This window comes from Cuculus canorus, chromosome 2 (genome assembly GCF_017976375.1).
Source record: "Cuculus canorus isolate bCucCan1 chromosome 2, bCucCan1.pri, whole genome shotgun sequence".
NCBI classification, from domain to species: domain Eukaryota; kingdom Metazoa; phylum Chordata; class Aves; order Cuculiformes; family Cuculidae; genus Cuculus; species Cuculus canorus.
Genome location: NC_071402.1, coordinates 139,234,536 through 139,254,263, shown reverse-complemented (window position 1 = coordinate 139,254,263; position 19,728 = coordinate 139,234,536). Strand labels below are relative to the sequence as shown.

At 35.7% G+C, this 19,728-nt stretch overlaps 1 protein-coding gene across 2 annotated transcripts in view; it reads right to left on the bottom strand.

Annotated features, from left to right (window-relative positions):
- LOC104057663 (macrophage mannose receptor 1) overlaps positions 1-19,728 on the bottom strand; it is a 53,295-nt gene that overhangs the window by 5,756 nt on the left and 27,811 nt on the right. For both annotated transcript variants that reach the window (XM_054059437.1, XM_054059438.1), the window contains exons 14-27: positions 18,626-18,713; positions 17,605-17,749; positions 15,954-15,995; positions 15,635-15,798; positions 14,436-14,503; positions 12,445-12,545; positions 11,793-11,935; positions 10,948-11,062; positions 8,969-9,138; positions 7,361-7,463; positions 6,258-6,487; positions 5,120-5,285; positions 4,015-4,167; positions 1,560-1,676 (exon numbers count right to left, since the gene is read on the bottom strand). In XM_054059437.1, the coding sequence (XP_053915412.1) occupies positions 1,560-1,676; positions 4,015-4,167; positions 5,120-5,285; positions 6,258-6,487; positions 7,361-7,463; positions 8,969-9,138; positions 10,948-11,062; positions 11,793-11,935; positions 12,445-12,545; positions 14,436-14,503; positions 15,635-15,798; positions 15,954-15,995; positions 17,605-17,749; positions 18,626-18,713 (1,805 nt within the window). The remainder of the gene's footprint in view (positions 1-1,559; positions 1,677-4,014; positions 4,168-5,119; positions 5,286-6,257; positions 6,488-7,360; positions 7,464-8,968; positions 9,139-10,947; positions 11,063-11,792; positions 11,936-12,444; positions 12,546-14,435; positions 14,504-15,634; positions 15,799-15,953; positions 15,996-17,604; positions 17,750-18,625; positions 18,714-19,728) is intronic.

Genomic DNA, 19,728 nt, shown 5'->3' with positions numbered 1-19,728 from the left:
AAGCCCACACTGAAGTCAAAAGTATAAGTCAAAAGTATAAGTCAAAAGTTCCTCCATTTGTCTTTCAGTTTCTGCTCCTTCTCCCTGTCTTTACACACACAACTTTCCCTTTTAAAGATCTGCTTCAAAAATCTTGTGATCACTGTTGTTCAGCTATGCTGGGACTTTCTGTTTCTTCCTTCCTATTCCTCCTTCTTTCCTTCTTTCCTTCTTTCCTTCCTTCCTTCTTTCCTTCTTTCCTTCTTTCGTGTTATTTACTTAGAATAAATGTGCCCCTTGTGACTCTTAAGTTGTATTCAAACAAGCAAAATCTTAGCACAAAAGCTATATTTTATTTTCTCATAAGATTCTTCATATTTGCTGCTTTTTTTGACCCTCTGTGTCAAGGAATGGCTTCTGGATTCAATTGTTTTTACAAAGACATGGAATCTAGTTGTGCAGTCACGCTGAAATCACTGTAATCACTAACTAGCAATACAACAAAATTTACTTGCTGAAGCAGCTCATGTGTTTATGATCAGTGTAAGAACTGTCTTGTTCTGCATCTGCTCTAGAACCAATTTAGAAAACCTTTTGTGTGTCAATTAGCCACATGAGCAAACCTAAGCTTTTCTTTATATGTTACACCTATAAATCATTACTCTTCAAATTCTCTACTCTGCTACTGAAAACCTTCCTTTTTACTGGTTAAGATTCAAGTAACATAATTGAATACTTGTCTTCTCCCCATGTGGTTTGTCACTGAAGTGGTTGAGCAAGCAGTTGTAAAAAAAAATCCCTCCAAAACTCCACCCCAAGTCACCTGAACCATTCTGCAGCCCTGCCTCTGACATTGTTATACTGGAGCTTTTAGTCTGAACAGCATAAGACTGAAGTAACTTTCCAGAAAATTAAAAAGACAGAAATATCTATTTAATTGCATAGTAACTGTATTAAGGAAAAAAGCAATAATCAGCAAATTTAATATATAATTAAAGCAGCCTGTTGCCCGCTGTCTCTTATCTTACTGTCCTTACAGTGGGGTAGAAAATAGAAAGACTTGTGAGACACAATTCTAAAGACAAAAACAATTCCAGCTTCAAAGTGAAGCTGTTTTGAGGGCCAACTGTAACTAAAGATGGGTTACTGGTCATTCCAGGATGGTGATTCCAAAGACTGAAGATGATATTGGCCACATTATTCTCTAGCTCAAAAATTGGAGTATCTCAGTGACAAGCATATCAGTCCATGGCCTCTCTATATTTGAGAAGAACCAATTGACTTTGGCTTAACTTCCAACATGGTCATGTCTCTACCCTGCTTTATGCACCTTTGTGCTTTACTTTGTTGTGAATTACTTCTTCTCCTTCAAGGTGAACTTTCTGTTCCTGGTCTTTCTGTTATATATTACTAGTTACTGCTTGATTACAACTGACCACATTCCCCTTGATGATTAAATATACTACCTTTTCTAATTTCACTTTTTATGTACCACAGAAGTATAACGTAAAATTCTCAACACCCATGTCAAACAGATTGTGGTAATTATTTACCAAACAAAAAGATGTTAAAGAAATTACCATCCACATTTCTGTACATTCCTGTCCAAAAAGTTGATATTTTCCCTTCAAGTGGTTCAATGGTATATGCCAGGAAGTTGGCTTCGGCCGAGTCTTCAACTGATACCAAAGAGGCACCTGAAAGACGCAGGGAAAAAAAATATCCTTAGAGACATAAGTTTCACAGGCGAAAGCATTCTCACTGCCCTGTCAAATGGTAGTCCTATTTTTGTAACTGATTATCTGTGCCAAATTCCAAGCAGAGTCTGAAGTTCAAAACATAAAGTAACTTTGGATAATGTCCTTCTAAGGACTCCAAGCATTGTTGATGATGTACTTCTTATCATTCCCATGACAATGCACTAGGATTTTGTTTCTTTCCTCAAGCACTAGGAAACAGTAACATAACTGGACAACAACTCTAGGAAAAATAAAACCAGCCAATACGATATTGAGCATAATTTTCTACTGATGTGTTACTATTTTAAAAAAAAAAAAAAAAAAACCACTCTAAACAAAACTAAAATTTTTAATAAAAGTATGTATAACTTCAGTTTGTACACCACATTGCTTTGCATATTAATAATTAAATGTTTGCTGAGCCTTTGTATGGCTCATTACTTTGTATGGCTCATGTAGACTTTGCTGGCTTTCTGAAGCACAGTCCTTAGTTTAGCTCTTTAACCAGGTCTTGTTTATTTTCCTACATTCTCTTTGTAGCCATCAGAGAAAGAAAGATCTCGGTCATTTGTTACCCAATTAGTGCATCACCCTGTTAATCATCCATGTACAACACTAGGCATTCTGTATGATGCTCTAGCAAAGTCAAGATGTCACAGCATGGAGCCAGCAGACAGAATACACTACACAACTTTGTATGGACTGACGTTAAACGCGGGAGAAAGCACACCTTCAGTTCTCTTTAGTTTATTGAACCTTTCAGTTTTCTTTATATCTATTGATGGGATTTAGGCGTAATCCCATCAATATAGAGCAATAGCTTTGTTTGGTACTTGATCGTTTCGATTTGGCTGTTGAATTTTTGAAGGTATTTTTCCTCGGGTAAGGAAGGCAGTTACAGAGAATGAAAACATAAAAGTCATTTGAATCACTGCTGAGCTACTGACAAATTTTATAATGGTTCAGAATTCTAATATGGATAACCTATAATTGGAATATGTCCAACTGCAAACAAAACCCAGAGTGCAGGCAGGGACAGGAGGATATAAGAGAACATGGAATGTTCCTGGTTTTTTTTTTACTGTAGGCTTTATGTTTTTCTAACTCTTCCTCTTTTGCTGAATGGTATCAGATGTTTGGTTACTGTTAGGTTGTGTGATATAAAGCTTCACTGCACATCCACAAGGGAACACAGAGAGACAAGGGCAAGTGGAGGGCCTTCTCCCTAGCTACTCCCAGGTCTACTGTAGGAGCCATCAACTTATCAAAGGCCAACCTTCACAAGCCCAGAGAAGCATAGAGGCACAATGGCAAGGGAAGAACCCAAATTATGGACTCAGAGGATGCAAAATCCTGCTCAGGCCTCACTTAGGGCTGTCACAGCACAGCGTCAGCCCTAGTGTCCAGGTGTGAGGGGAGTTACCTGGGTATATGGGGAACATGTTGGGATAGAGAAGAGCATTTCAAAATTGCAGAAGACTTATTATGAGATGTTTCAGTGGAGGAACCAAAAGCAGGGAAAAGGACCTAGATGATTTGGAAGGAACAAGCATGGGAAAACAGAGGGAATAAGGGGATAATAAGATTGGTCATGCTAAACAGTTTGCTAGTCAGTACAGTTGTCCAGCAATTCCCTGTGCCTGATCTGAGCAGATAGTCCTGTCTTCTTATTGAACAGCTTATTGATCAGCTATTTTCATGGCTGAAAGACTCTTCATTCTGTATGCATGTATGTGCATGGTGGTCTAACTACCAGCATCTGGAGTGGGACCATATGTCAGAAACCTTTGTGTCGGTGGTGCCAGCAACTGGAGCAAGTACAGGTACCCAAGAGAGTGTACAATCACAAGGGACTATCAAGTCAGCCTAGCCAGCAAGCAGGTGAGCCAGGTGTGAAAATTCCAGTGGCATAAAACTGCAATAATCAAGAGGCAAACTAAATCAGGAATACAAAAGGTAAAAAATACTATAAAAAATAAGACTTAGTGACTGCTGTGAATGAGGCTGACTACCTCCTAGCAAGGTCAAAGAACAAAGTTTCCACTTTTGTGATCTCCACTCCAGGTCACATGGCTCCTCTAATGCCTGGTCCCACACCTATGACAGACAGTGTGTGCCACTGGTAGACAGCTATTTCCCATCTCCTTGCAAATTAAGGCAATAATTGGATGCAACTGTTCTGTCCAAGACATGGACCATCCTTGAAATCACAAAAATACATAGCACACATTCAGCTTTCCACAGAGGGGAAAACCAAGTCAGAAATATGTGCCATTTGATTAAGGAAGTTACTTACCCAGTCGAAGACATTCTAAAGATGCCTGGGCCCAGTTCCTTGTAGATGAAGATTCAATGTAGTAGCAATGCCCTCGGAAAGGGATCCAAGACTTGTGCCCTTCTGTTTCAGGGCATTTCCCTGGAAGCTGAGGTGGTTCAGTGGGAGCTTGAACTGTTTAATTATTTTTTATAAAAAAAAAAAAAAGAAAGCACAAAATTTAAAAAACAGCTTCTTATACATTCTTTTACTATGAACAGACTATTCTAACTAAATGGAGGAAAACTCACTCATGTCTTTAAAAAACAAAAGTGATCTTGGTAGTCTATACTGCTTACTACAACACAATAATGGCAAAAAGTCCTAAATCTGTGAACAAAAAAGTACTCCAAATGCAGTCTCAAGAAATCTAATTTAGAAAAGAATCCAAGCATACATTTATCTTTGAACACATTCTGAAGTTCGGGTCAACTCTTTACTCACAAACTTATTTTCACACCTGACTGCTTTGCTGAATTAGGGCCCATATGAACTTGGTCATATGGGCTGTGTCCTAATATCATAGAATGCAGAAGGCATTATCAGATGATAGTAAAAGGATCTTCAGGTCAAAAACATAAGAGAAGGCAGCCTGAAATAAGTATCCTTGAACAGTCCTATACCACTTCTAGTTTGTTATTCAGCTATAAAAGGAAAACCTGGAAAGCTGTTATAACTAAACTTCCTTTGTGACACCTTACAGCTTGGTAATTCATCTCTTCCCCTTCCAACACATTACCTGTGTTACTACTACCTAACATTCATTACCTTTTGATTTTTGAGGTTTTTGTTCTTGCTTTCTTATTCAAGATTGGAAGAAATAGCAGAGTAACATGAGTCTAAAGTTTGCAAAATATATCTAACATTATTATTGTAAAGTGATGGCTATTCACAATCACACTAACTCTTTTTTAATACGTATTGGCCTCATTTTAAAGCAGCCCCATTCAAACAAGTAAATTTTAATCATCTGTTTAGCTCTTGAAATAAAAACCCAGCATCTAAGTATATATCAGCAGAAAACCCAGCACAATGAACTCTGAAGAGATATCAATTGTAATTTCAATGATTAAAGTCAAGTCCTTACCATCAGGTTTTTTGCAAACAGAGAAGTAACTTTCATTGCAGGAACCTGTCTTCCAGGCTCCGTCAATGTCTAGATAGACACAGCCTATTTTCTGCTTTGGCTCCCCTTCAGCCCATTTAGTATACTTCATTCTCCAGTTATCGATCCATTCATAACGCCCATTTGTCTAAGAACAAAAATCAACAGGAATAATTAAACTCTAAGCATTGACCACTCTTTCATCAGTAAAATGTTGGCCGCTGCAACATCTTGTGCTAGAAGAGGGTTTTTTTAGAAATCAATAACAAATACAAATGGCTCAAACATTCAAATGTCTGTTGTGACAAGCAGCTATTCATTAAGAAATACAGCCGTGCAACAAATGCTTTTAAGCAAAAGTAAATGCAGGGTAAGTCATATTGAATTAATTTTAAATTTAACAAAACTGTTAATTTGGGACTAATAAAAATTTCATTTAATATAATTTGTAGCAGTGAAAGTCCAATGATTAATTTTTGTACTATCTGTTTACCCTCAAATTTCAAGAAATTTAGACTGTTTTAACTTTAGTATATTTAAGTATATTTAAAAATTTAATCATTTCCCATCAAAGCTGGTGAACACACTGAATCATCCTGTTGGTTAGGTTGGAGAAATCTTTTGGATTCTCTAATTTGATTTGGATCAAAGAACTAGGAGAGGGGAGATAAATAAAATTAAATTAGCTAAATCAATTAATTATTTCGCCAATTATCCTCAAAAATTTTGGAAGAGTCATAACAACAGCATCTTATACTATTTCTGAAAAGCAGATATCGTTATTTAGAATAAATGATTTCCACTATACATCTTAAGATACATTGATCTCAAATACACCATATATACAAAGAGATATTTCAAGATGCTAGCCTAAAATATCTTCTTTGGAAGTACACAGAGTGTAATAGCACATAAAAAATGTGAAAAAGTTTTATATGTACAATTTAATCAGAGTAATGGAAGAGGATGGATTCCTACTTCTAAATCTGACAGCACATAAATTATTTATGACCAAGATATAAAGTAATACACTAAAGCAATGAGAGATAGTGAGACTTCTCAGTTCCTGATCTGTCTACAAGAGAAGTAGCATCATGTCCAATTAGTTTGATGTTCTTACCATGTTACTGTTAAGACCAATCCACATAGGCACCCCATACTTTAATATCTTTAGCCACAGATACGAATGAGTGTAGGGGTCTAAGATGCTGGAAAGGTCAAACTGATCACGTTTGCAGTTCATTCGTGCATCCTCCCATTTCATTTTGGTATGGATGAATAAATAACTACTGTTACCATAACGGAAAATGCTGGATGGGGATGAACTCGTAGAAGGCAGAAGCTCAGCATCTGTTAAATAAATGATGAAAAGAGACTCACATACTTGTTCAAAAGGACATTGAGATTTCACTGTGGTCACAAACAGAATTACACAAAAAGCCTTTTTTCATTATTTCATGTTCCCTGAATTTTGATCAGCATGCATTAGATGTGCTATTCTTTAAGCCAGGAACAGTAGTAAAAATTAATTACAAAGCTGTAGAATGAAAAAGAGTTGCTTAAAGCAACCTCTGACGAGGTGTAAAGGACCATTCTCCTTTACATAATCCTCCAGAATAATACTACTGAAATGAATTAGAATTAGATTAGGTCACAATTTAATAAAATTTTTTTCATCAAAAGAAATGCTTTGCAGAGACTATGTTGTTTCACAAGCATTTTTTTTTTGCCAGAGAAAAGGAAACCTTCACAACAGTCCCTAAAAATCCATCAGATATTTAAATCCAGGTTTTCATTGCTTTTTAATTTCCTTTTTGGAAGTAAATTAACTCATGTTCTGTGTGGTTGAGTTACAGTCACACTCCAGACAGTTCATTCTACATGTACAAGTCAGTACTTTCCAGAACATATTTCAAAAAGCCAAGGTGTTAAAAAAATGACAGACAAAATCATGGAACAAATATCACGTCAAGAGTCATACTAAACACTAACATGCAGATACAAATTCCAGCTCAGGACAGTAGTAACATGACAGTTACTGGGAAGAGGCAGCTGTCAGAGTAGCAACCTCTAGACTTTTGACACGTATTACCCCTGTACTGCTATCCAAAAATCAATTTGTGGATGCACTTTTATTGGAACTGAAATTATGTTGAAATCAACACACCCAATTAACTGCCAAAAACCCCATACCGATTGTGTTTTAACTAAAAAGACATGTACCTGCATTAATTTGGCATATATATCCTCTGTTGTTATCACAGCTCTCATCAGCCCACTTCCCTGCTTCCTTAACAGGATTGTTTCTCATGACAACACAATCAGCCTTGAGGCAAAAAGATAAAAAATCAGTTACAAAAAGCTAGAAGAAGCAAATATGAAACTTTTGTCCCCCTTTTATATCTTCAGATACAAGTAGCGCTGTAGTTTTTACTCTTGCATCCCTGTAACATTTAACAGCTTAGTAAGTTGTATGATGTGGAGGTTCTGTTCCTCTTGCACTTCATAAATTTCTTAGTGTTGCTCTCTCTTGTACAACATTGGGGTGGAAAAGCAGACCAGAGAAAACCTGGTATTCTCATATCTTAAGGCATACAGCATAGGAGGAAGGAAAGCCACAGACAATTTAAAGATAAGTTAGATCAACTGCTGGAGAAAAGACCAGTTAACTTTGCCTCAGAAAATTCTTGGACCCTCAATGGGCAATGCTACGTTTCTGACATATCAGTCTCTTCAAATTTATTTACAGCTTTTGCAAGCCACACACAGCAAAATTATAACTACTGCTGCTAAGAGGCAGCCACTGATCTGTCAGTAGCTGGATGTAATAGCTAGAATCTCTGTTAGCACAAATTAAACAAACAGTGATGAATGCAATAGGCTGCATGTGTACAAATGAAGCATCCATATTTATTTTATTCTATTTACTTATTTGATTTTGCTGTCCAGGAGGAGATGCACCAAGAAACATTCATTTGTGAGTGAAATCTTTCCAACCGAACGGTGGTGTAGTATTTCGTATTAACTATAATAACTTATTTTTTGCTAAGGTCAAGTAAAAATAAATCTGAAATCTAGAAAATAGGGATTTTGTAAGTTTTCAGAGAATATTTCGGTGCTACTTTCAAAGATAGGAAAGACGCTATTATACATAAAAATAAAATTCCTACATTAAAAATGGCATTCAAGAGAAACAGACCTAGTACTATAATGTGCTGTTATTCCATAACACAGAACTATCTAAACATAAAATCAGAGAGAGGAACTGAATGACCCATCAGATCAGTTTGCATCATAGTGAAATAGGGGAAGTGATTTTTTTTTTTTTCTTTTTCCATAAAAACTGACTGGCTCTCTTTTTATAGAAGCATGTCCTTTCCACAAATGTGACTGACAGAATTTGCTGCTACATAAGATGGCTGTTTGAGGGGAATGTTATTAAGCTCTCCTTGCAAGGTACATGCCAACTGAGAAATGTGCTAAATTCAGGAACTAATGTGGTCAGAGGATTAGAGGGTGTGAGCTTTGGGGGCAAATGCCAGGAGGCAGGAACCCCACTGTCCTTTGTACCAGAGCCTATGAGAGAACACCAGTGGACACAGAGAACTGAAATCTGAAACCGGTCTTTGTAGAAGCACTCCACAGATCCTGCAACCAGCTAATGCAGCATCTGCCCAGGTCTCAAAACCATTCACTCTATCTGGATTTATATTTCGCATGTATAAAAGTATGAAAGAAATAAATCAAGCAATAACATGCCTCAAATCCCAATAAAAGCATAAATGCAATCTAAAATAAAATTTCAGTGAACAGTTTGTGATTTCTGTTTACCTGGCCACCGTATGAGTATAAATCTGAATGCCCTGATGGGAAGCCTTTGGCCCAGTTTGTAAAGTAAACTCCTGTTCCATCTGTCCAGAGGAACCTCAGTTCGTGATTTATATCATTTAATCCAATCCATGTATCAGTAACAAAGTCTTTCATATGGAAGGTGAGGAAAGCTAGAGTAAAAAGAAGCAAAAAAGAGAAATACTTTTAATGAAGGACAATTGAAATGTCTGGCCTCACTGAGATTGGGAATAACAAATATTTCTTCTGAAATCCAGAAACTTTCAGTACTGAAAGCACAATCAGGTAAGATGAAAAGGAGGTGATTTTTTAGTTTAATGAACAGGGAACCAGATATATAACTGTGACTTTGGGCAAAATAATTCACATAATTAATCTAACCTGGTACTGGTATGAAAGAAATGCTTTTTATAATGCCTCAAGACACCTAGCCACACAATCGATTTAGGAATACACAATCATGTAGAGCATGTACATTTCTGAAATTCCCACCAGAGCAGTTGCCCCTCAGTGGCATCAGACAGCACCACTGAGCACCTACCACTTAATCTGTTTTAGTACTGCAAAAGTGTTTCTTCTTGGAACACCTGGGCAACAGCCTGCCCTGTCTTAGCAGGGAGCAGAACATACAAGCAACGTGCTTAGAATGAGTCTCAACAGAAGTATTCATCACAAACAAACCAGTTACCACTGCTTTGCATAGTTAATGAAAGTGCTTGCGTGTCTTAGCTAGCCCGGATAGCTCACAGATAGAGTAGGCTAGTTCAGCTGGTGTTCATCACCTCACCAATCCACAACATATCAAACACCTTGATGAAATGAACAGTAGCTTTTGCTAACTGCTATAGTCACTGTTACAAGCTTACTTTTCTCTGCAAACAGTAGATTAATTTTTGTCTGCTCTATCAACCATTCACTTTCCTTTAGTCTTCTAAAGTGAATGCAACTTACACTTCAAGGAATGAAACCCGTAGATTTCTTTGCCAAATGTTAGCATTGCTGTTCTGCTATAAACTGTAACAGGAATTCAGGACTTTATGTCTGAATTGCCAGCAATAACAATAGTTTTGTGCTAATAGCTTTACTGCTCATTTCTCTTTCACCTAGAACTCGAGCCCTATGGACAAGCCACCATGTACTGCAGACAATACACTGGATATTTAACTACGTTTGAAAAGTGAAAGATTGATTCTTCATCTTCTTCACATGTGGAAAACATAAGTACTACTAAGATCGTGTCAGCAGTCTAAATTTAAACTATTTATTTGCTCAGACCACTACACAAACTTGTTTTACAATGGATTCAGTGCACTCTTTTGAGTTAACAAAGAGTATGCGTTGCACAACACTTGTTTCTCATAACTGTAGTATAAAACTAAAAAGAAATACATCTATCAATATCTTCCCTAATTTTTAACGTGAATGTATTCCATATTTATTCAAGCATGAGGTAATTTCCCCCTGCTCATCTCCCCCAGTCAGAGATGCAGCTCCTAAGTCCATTAAAATAAGCTCCTCTAGTGAAAAGAACAATATGTGTCTGTAGTGAGTTGTAGGCAGATGTATGAGCAGCCAAATCTCTACCTCAACCTGCCCTAAGACAGCAAGACCTGATCCTACGGTGTTCGATTTGAGTTAATAGGAAAGCCATGCAGTGAGTTAATGCCACCTAGTGAAACTACATCATTTAGAATAGGTCCAGCTGATATCTTGTATAAGCAGAAAAAGCACCACTTTGGTTGTCAGGGCACTATATGTGTGTATATGTATCTAAGCAAATATTAAAATTTTGTAGGTCCAGGTGAAGACTTCACTGTAGGTTTCCAAAACTATATGTTTTGGAACAAAAAACAGATGTGCAGTCATTATTCAAATCCTGTCCATATTCACACACATACAACAGCCACCCTGTAAAGATTAAATATCATCTTATCTAGTTGCCACTAATCTATACACAGTACCTTGCACTTGTTCAGTAAGGACAGTGGCCAGGTTTCCTCCTAAATTCATGCAAGCTGTTCGTGCAGCATGCCAAGTTATGCGTTCATCTTCTGTATATCCAAATATTTTGTAACACTAAAACAGAACAAATTCTGTATATATTACCTTTACTCCAATATCCCTCACAGATTGAAAACAGAGCAGAGATTGTTACACAGAGCAGGATGCATAAAAGGCATTTTCATTTATATGAAAAAAAACACAGCTTAAAATGACCTTTTAGGGCTGGAATTTGGAGGTCTCATGAAAGAGTTTTGCTCAACAAGACACATATGAGATTTGATCTGAAATTGCTAGAAAACAAGCAAAACCCACTCTTTTCACAGACAGTCAGGTAACAGTGGTAAGTTAGGCATGACTGGTACTAGTCTACCTGTTTATTTATTTGACTTTACAAAGCATATTACATTGATAAAGTTAAGGAAGTCAAAATGTATTCAGTACTGAAAAAAGCATTATGGTTTGGTTAAAAACCATCATGATGAAAGAATCAATACTCTAAACACTCCATCTAAACTCTTTAGAAAATATATATATCAAAAGATTTGAAGAGATGACTAGAGAACTACTTTCATCAACTGCAACTGAATTTGCTCTTCTTATGACTGCATTAAAAGCATCAAAAAAGTACCCTTCCTGCAAAACAGGGCATGGATAAATAAATAAAAGCATGCAGGCATCAACCAGCTCTCTGCAAAAATAATAATATTTTACTTTAATAAGGAACAATTTTATTAAATAATTCCCTCGTTTTCTACTTTATGCTTTGCCAAACAAACAACATGCGCTGTATTTGTTACGGTACCTTATTATGAAAGGAAAGCCAAGTTGGATTACATCCTCTTGGAGTTGAAAATGTTGTTGGAGGAACAGTTGAATTAATGGAACTGTTGTGCCTTTCACATATGTAGGGATTTGGATAACCACAGTTTATATCATTCCAAAATCCTGAATGTAAGATAAACGGGGAATTGTATGACACCACATCCAGAGCTGATTAAATGGAAGCCAATTTCACTCATTCTTACAAAAAGTGCTTTTAGCTGAATGATAAGATCACATCCTCAGAGTTTCTCAGTTTATCATTCTACGTCAGCATCTAGGACAAATACGTTACTTTATACATATTGCAATTACAGCAATATAACAGCAGCGTAGAATCATATAGTAGAATAATCAATTTTGTACTGGCACATTAGTCCAATTTTAATAAAAAATGCAAAACTATCGTATAAAGAATCACAACCACAAACATTTATTAGAGCTTCCCATGCTAGGCTTAAGGCATGGACAAAAGCACAGACCATTAAGTCCTGAATATAATACTTCTATAACATTTTGCAAAAGCAAAAAAAAAAAAAAATAGAGGGAAAGGAGTGCTTTTTCTCAGAAGAAAAAAAACACTCGTGACACAAATCAAAACTAATGAAATTCAGGAACAAACATATAAAACTCACCTAAATTCTTATACATAACCACACAGTTTTCATCATTATTTGCAAAGTTAGGTTCATGTGGTGCCCATGCCAAATAATTCACTGGAGTGCCATCCATCCAGCTTAAGAAAAACAATCCAACAAAACAATTCTTTAACATGCAAATATAATTGCTTCCACATTACAAAGAGTAATTTTGCAATAAGCTTACTATAGCTGTTCATAGTTTAAGATGTACAAGCTGTTTTATCAATCTGCCTCTTTGTTAATTGCACCAAACTTATTCCCTGCTCAAATACATCAAGCATGTGCTAAAGATGCATTTACTCTGCATCCAAGCAGTATGCTGACATTTTTGCAACTGATAGGACAATACTTCAAATAAAACAATTCAAGTCAACATAAAAGTCAGACATCATTTCAGCTGGAGAGGGCCAGATGCTCACCATTTACCCCAGGTCACAGATCCCCTGTGCCTATTTACAGAGAAAAGAGATTTCCCCCATACGGAGGAAAAGGGCATGACAAACCACCTACAAGGGAATTCCTGTGACAATCGGACTTACCATAAGGTAAAATAAAACATTGTATATCCATGTGGATTAAACAATAAAGAACAAAATCATAAACAGGAAAGCAAATGCTTCTTAGGATACATATTCCTAATGGACCGTAAGTGACAGAGGTGCCCAGGTCTGCCCTTCAGACATACGCACAGGTACTTCACTTAAAAGTATACTCATCTTAGGGTCTCCACAAAAACAATGAAACGGCAGAGACTTTACCCACCTAACATCCTAATGACCCTCTAGAGGGTCATCATTGTCACTGTGGAGTTCAAAAGAGAACCAAGAACTAATAGGTATCTATCCAGGCACTTCAAGACCCAAACTGAACTGAATCCAAGCCTAAATTAGCATCATATGTAAAAATCAATATGGTGCTGCATACTGGCATTCAAAGAAACTTGTAGAAGCCTGCTTATCATCATGGTGCATCTGAAGTTATACAACCTCAACAGCTATCTTTGTTCTACAAAAAGAAAGTAGGTTGCATTTTTCCCTTTATTACAGTCTATTCCCAACAGCTAAGCAGGAGGGAAAAGAATGTTTTTAAATTATAAAAAGATTTATAACGTAAAAAGTATCTTTTGAGTTGAAGCATCTATTTGTATTTTTAGTATAAATCATGGAATAAAGGAAATTAGAATTCCTGAATAAAATTCAAAATATATTATCTCCAGTGTAATTTTTCTGATAGCTTTAGGTGAATTCTATTTAGGAAATGTGCCATATTTCTCCCGGATAATCTGGAGCTAAATTAATATGGAACTAAATCACTTGAGAATACAACCATGTTTAAATTAAGGCTCAAAACCAGGTATGTCCTTTATAAGTCCATGCCCTATTGCGTTAACTTGTTTGGTCCCACAGACCACAAAATCTTAAAACAAACAGTAAAGCAGAACTTTCCAAACCTAAAAGACCTGATTTTAAAGAATAAGTCAGATTTTAGGGTTCTCCTCTAGTGTCTGGTAGTATCAATGAGAAATTCCATTTACTTGAATAGGAGTTTGTCTTGTAAGAAAAACTTTCGACAGCATCAACAGGAAACACTTTTTAAAAATTCCTTATATTACCAATATTTTATTGGAGTATGGAAAGTCAGACAAAAGCTGAGGACAAAATTCAGATCAAGATTTTTTCCTGCTATAATCAAAGGTAGAATAACAGTATTTTTAGTAGCGTAAGCAAGCTTAGCAACAGAAATGGGATTTTAAAAAAGTGGATTAAATATAATCGTACATTGTTGCACATCTACTACAGTATACAATTTTACAATCTTCATAATAAAAAAACCCTACACATGAAAGTCCCACAGAATTCAGAAAAACATTCTCATTTGCTTTGATAGGCCAAAATTTTACTTAAGCACTTCATTATTTTTGCTCTGCGCAGTAGATTTCTTTATGTTAAAGCACAACACAAATTTGATGTTTCTAGTTGACATACCTTGTCCGTTGGTCAATACTTAGTTGTAAACCAATGAAATAGGAATCCTCTTTGCCATTTTTCAAGATCTAGAGTGTAAAGATTTAAACTGGATAAATCTTCTCTTTTTATCATAGAAATCTATTACATTAATAATGAGTAATACATGTCTGTTGACAGAAGATATGAATTGCTATATTCTCTAGCTACAACATTTAATTTAAAGCAGCTCATGGATAACATTCCACAGCCAAACTTCATCACTGGCCAAAAAGTGTGGTCTCTCTGTTGACACTTCTCACAGCCTTACTTTAAAATCACTGAAGTCAGCACTTATTGCACAGTCTCTGCAGTGGGCACCATCTGACAAATTTCTCACAAGGGACAAGCCTTCCTACGATTTGGATATAAACTGATATAGGGCCTTGTGTCATCTCACTGCTACTTTCAGTCAGCTCAGGAAAAGCTATGTAGTTCAAATGTGACTTTTAAGAATAGCCTTGATTAAAAGAAGTTGGCTTCAAGACAGCATAAACGGGCAACCAACCCCAGCCACTTAAGAAATATCATTTAAAAGCTCTTTCTCATGGCATAATCCATGCCTTAAGTTGTTCTTCCTGCATAGTTTTATTCTCTCCACAAGGAGAAGGTGGCAAAGCAACAAACTTGAGGACCTAGGCTGTCTAGGTAGACAACATACCAGATACACTGAGAAAATCAAAAGCCAATGTTCTGTGTTGCATGTAAGCCAATAACTGTTTTGATCCACTACTCTAGACCTCTTGAGTTTATTTTTTGATAAACTTTACCTTCAACTAACTCATCCCCCTTACAGAATCTTATCTCACAAATACTACACTACTTGCTAAAATGAAACCATAAATCAATTAGAAGTAAGCATTAGTATTTACCTTAGCACACTACCAGTTGCAGGTATAACGTGGTGTAACTGCCACATTGAATAGAAGAAGCAGATAATCATCTGGTTCATGCTTACTGTGCTTATTTCTATACAAAATACCAAACCAAAATTGTCCTTGTCTCAGCTATGAAACAAGCTAAAGAAAGACTCAGGTTTGTTCTTCATATTTATCTGGCTTAATGCTACTGCAATTTCATTATCATAAAACTTGTAGGGAGAACATCAGGGTAAAAAGGATTTGTGCCCATGCTCACTTGCTTTGGGTGATTTATTCCATAGTATTAATGATTTTTCTTACGTATCGCCAGAGGAACTTCCTTTCACTTTCACTCTCAATGACGGCAAGGTCTCCAAAGTTCCTTTTGCAGAACTCCCGACCTTTTTCCATAGGAACACTCTCTGTGCTGAAATAATATTGTTTGTCTTCATTTATAATCCATCCATCCTCAGTAGTCTGGTATTCTGTAAGATAAATAGTAAGTTAACTATACTGTTTCTGAGATACAAGGCATTCACATTAGTAAAATTTTAAAAATCCTTTTAGACATACACACACAAATACAAATACCAATACCAGTACCAATAACAATAACAGTAGCAATAACAATAACACTTACTGGGTGCAGGAGATTCTGTTGGTTCAGGCTTTACACTCGCTCCTGTAAGTAGAAGAAAAATATTATCATGGTACACTTTCTGCTGTAAGACAAAATGTTTGCTATCACTGATAGGCATGTTTTTCTATTGACATTTAAAGTTATGGTTAGCAATGGATTTAACACCAAAAAGTAGAAGGAACTAACTAGCCTCAGTCTCTTTTTTTTGGTACACTATTCAGTTTTAAATACATTTTCTTGTTCCATGAGGCTCTAAATATAATTTACTCCTAATGCACTAGGTATTATAAAATACCTTGAAAATTACCTGAATTGTGGTATTATTGCAGAAAACCTTACTTTCAAAGCATTAATACTGTTAAGAAAGTCCTGTATTTCCCTCTCCCTACTTTCCCCACTTATACACAAATTCGTAGTTAAACCAGAGGCAACAGGAATGTAGGATGGCTTATCTTCTTCTGTGGTGCCCTAGCTACTACAGAATGAGGTTATTTCTGTCTGTCTCTGGTTGAGAAGAACTTCTATCTGGTTCTTAAAAATATTCCCAGATAAAATCTCATTGGAGAAGATCCCAAGAAATTAACTGGTCCTTTCTGAAAAGAAGACTTCAGGTTAAAGGATTCCTCTGAGTTCGTTGAGTTTTTTTTGCTATGGCACCATGGAGATGGCATCCCATATGGCATCATTAGCGTCTCAGGAAAACAATTTCTAATGCAGAAGATCTCTGTCTATAGGTTTACCAATTTATTTTGTGTCAAAAATACATTTAATCTCACAGATTCTATGAGATGTAATAAAATTTTAATTAAAAATAATTTTAAAAATTAATACAAATTTAAATTAAAAAAAAAACCTGCCCAAGAAATTCTTTTACTAATATAAAGCAGAGCTAGTACTTTACTGTTAGTAATCTAATGCAACATTTCTATTTGAGTAGAAGAATGTGGTAAAATGCTCGAATGAGCACTTTCTCAATATTCAGACTTAGGCAGATGCATTGCTCGTGGAACTCAAGATTTTTCTATATTATAAATTCTGTCTCGATGTCTTCAGTAAAAAAAAATTCAAACTCACATCTCAAGAGAATTTAGCAAGAAACTTACATATGACTATAAAACACAGTCAAAGCAAAACAAAGCATCTCAAAAACAGGCTCCACCTTGCAGCTACAGATTCAATTAGGTGACAGAACAGTACCTGAGCTAAGTAAAGGAGGAAGTTTTCACACATAAAGATTTGAGTAAGTGAACTGATTTGCAAACTGTTTTCTAATAACTTGAAATTCAACTCATAAAAAATAAACCAAAAAAGGATTTTTTGAAGAAGCATGAACTTCTCTAAAGGACTTCTCTAAAGGAAAATCAAAACAGAGTGTGAATATCCAAAGCAGCATTTCCTACTTTTCAAGCATCACATGTCCCCTTCTGAAATTACAGAGAATGATCAGTGAGAAGTCCCAGCAGTGCACCAAAGGCTCTGTATTTCTAAATGCATCGGAGACCTGGAAATCCTTATGCTAATTTGATACTTCACACTCCCCAGGGAATTATTCTGATAAACAGGGGTTTAAATTTTGCACTTCTTAAAGTTAAGGAAAAAAATCAACTGAGAACCTTTTCTTATTACACTAATACACAAGAGTAAGTGATACCTTTTCTTATCTGGCAAATCCATCCATATAGATAATCACAGTGCCTGTCATTCCAAAGCATGCTGGAATCACCACTGATCTCAGCACAAAGTTCAATTCCTTGGTAATTATTTGGTTCTCCAAAGCCCCAGTTTTCATATCTCACCTATGAAAGAAAAGGTTTTGTGAAAATAATGGAGAGATGGAGGAGACAGCCTCAAACCACAGACCTAAAATATCTTCCTATGGAAAGTTTTAAAACTTAGATAACAGGAAACCAGAATCTCCCTGTGCAAATGTTGATATTTTTTTCAGACTGTAACTGGACTGCAGTTTAGATAACAGTTGGTTCTGATCATACTTGGAAGAACATTGACATTTTTATAGGACCTAAATTCTGTAAGATTCATCTATTAACAAGGATGAGGTTGATATTAAATTAAGTAAATATTCTGTATGAATAAAATAGTAGGACATTATTGAGACACAACAAAAATGTGGGCATTTGTCTCAGAAAAAAAACTACGGCTATTCTAATTTTCCTATATAAATTCCAGTTTCAGTTATCTATATGGTAAACTTCCATCAATATATACTGACCAGCCTTGCATACACTCACACCTCCAAAACCACTTTTGTTTCTATAGTTTTATATCTTAATCTAAAAAACAGTCAAGACATACTGGCTTATAATAACTGCCTTCGGCTCCATGGAATGTTGGCCAATTCAGTTAGAGATATAATTAGCAAAGAACAGAAATTCTAAAGATGAACTATTTTACTCAAAAAATCCTTGCATTTATAAGAGCACTCTTTTGGTGTACATGAATTTAATTTTCTTGTTTGTTCAATGCACATTTTCTCATCAAGAATCAGTAAGTTTTAGACAAAAAAAATTAAGCCATGAAATTGTTATTCTTTCCTAAAGAGACCATGACACAGTAGTGGGTTATGCTTAAACATAAAATTACAGAAAAACACATACACCACACACAACTGAAAAGCACAGGGAATGCAAAATAACAGCTGTGTAAACACTCACTGGAGATCCATCACTCCAAACAAAGCCATCATCAGGATTCAAGTAATACAAACCCATCCAGAAATGTTGGTGATAATAGCCATTGTTCCTAAAAAAAGGCCAAAATAATAAATGTCCCATTTATAATAAACTTAAAACATAAAACCTAAACATTAAATCACATTACATTATTTTATTATTTTTATTTTACAATATTTTTAGTATCTATCCTTCACAACAATTAATAAGCTTCTCTAAAAATAATCCTTAAAGCTGTTAGAAACAGTACCAACCAAGAGTAAATTAATTAAAATGCAACTATTCCTAGCTACTATCACTATACATTAACTGAGACTGAAATACTAACCAAGACAATTTCCAGATCCACTCTTAACTCCTGAATACAAGGTGGCTTAATACTTCCATATAACAGTACAATAGCTACTGTTGCTCCACTTACGAACTCTCTGTTTTCTCTGTAAAGGCACTTACGGTTTCCAAACGCAAATTCACCTACTGCAGTTGAATCACATCTCAAAAATAGCACCTTAAACTAATTATTGTCTGCAAGTAGACACAGTTTATTGATATATCTGAATATATTGAGTCAGTCTGTAGTAATGCAGCATCTGAATCTTCTTCCTTACTCTAAGTATGTAGCTCAGTACAGTTTTCGCAAGGCTGCCATGTTTCAGTCTTGCTTCCTCATTAGATAGTGCTGTACAAGTTCATTGAACCCAGTTTATTCAGATCATATTGCAAGTGTTATGTCCTTACGATTATTTAATCTCATTTAGAAACATCATGACTGGTTTTTACAGTTCAAGAACCTCCTAATCTTATTTACGTTACTTGTGTAGGAAAAAAATCATCTGAAGTTGCTTCTGCTTTCTTATAGTTCGTAAGAAAAACAATCAACACATTGCCCAGATTAATATCATAACTGTTACCCTATCTATACACTTGCTTATGTGAATAAAACTTGCATCTGTGGTAATTATCCCCAAATGGTAATATCCCCAAATCCACAGTAAATACTTTTACATCAGATGATAAATGTTTCCTCAACTGCATATCTTGCCAATCTCATTTTAGCATTAGCTTCTGGAGTGACTGCCACTAGT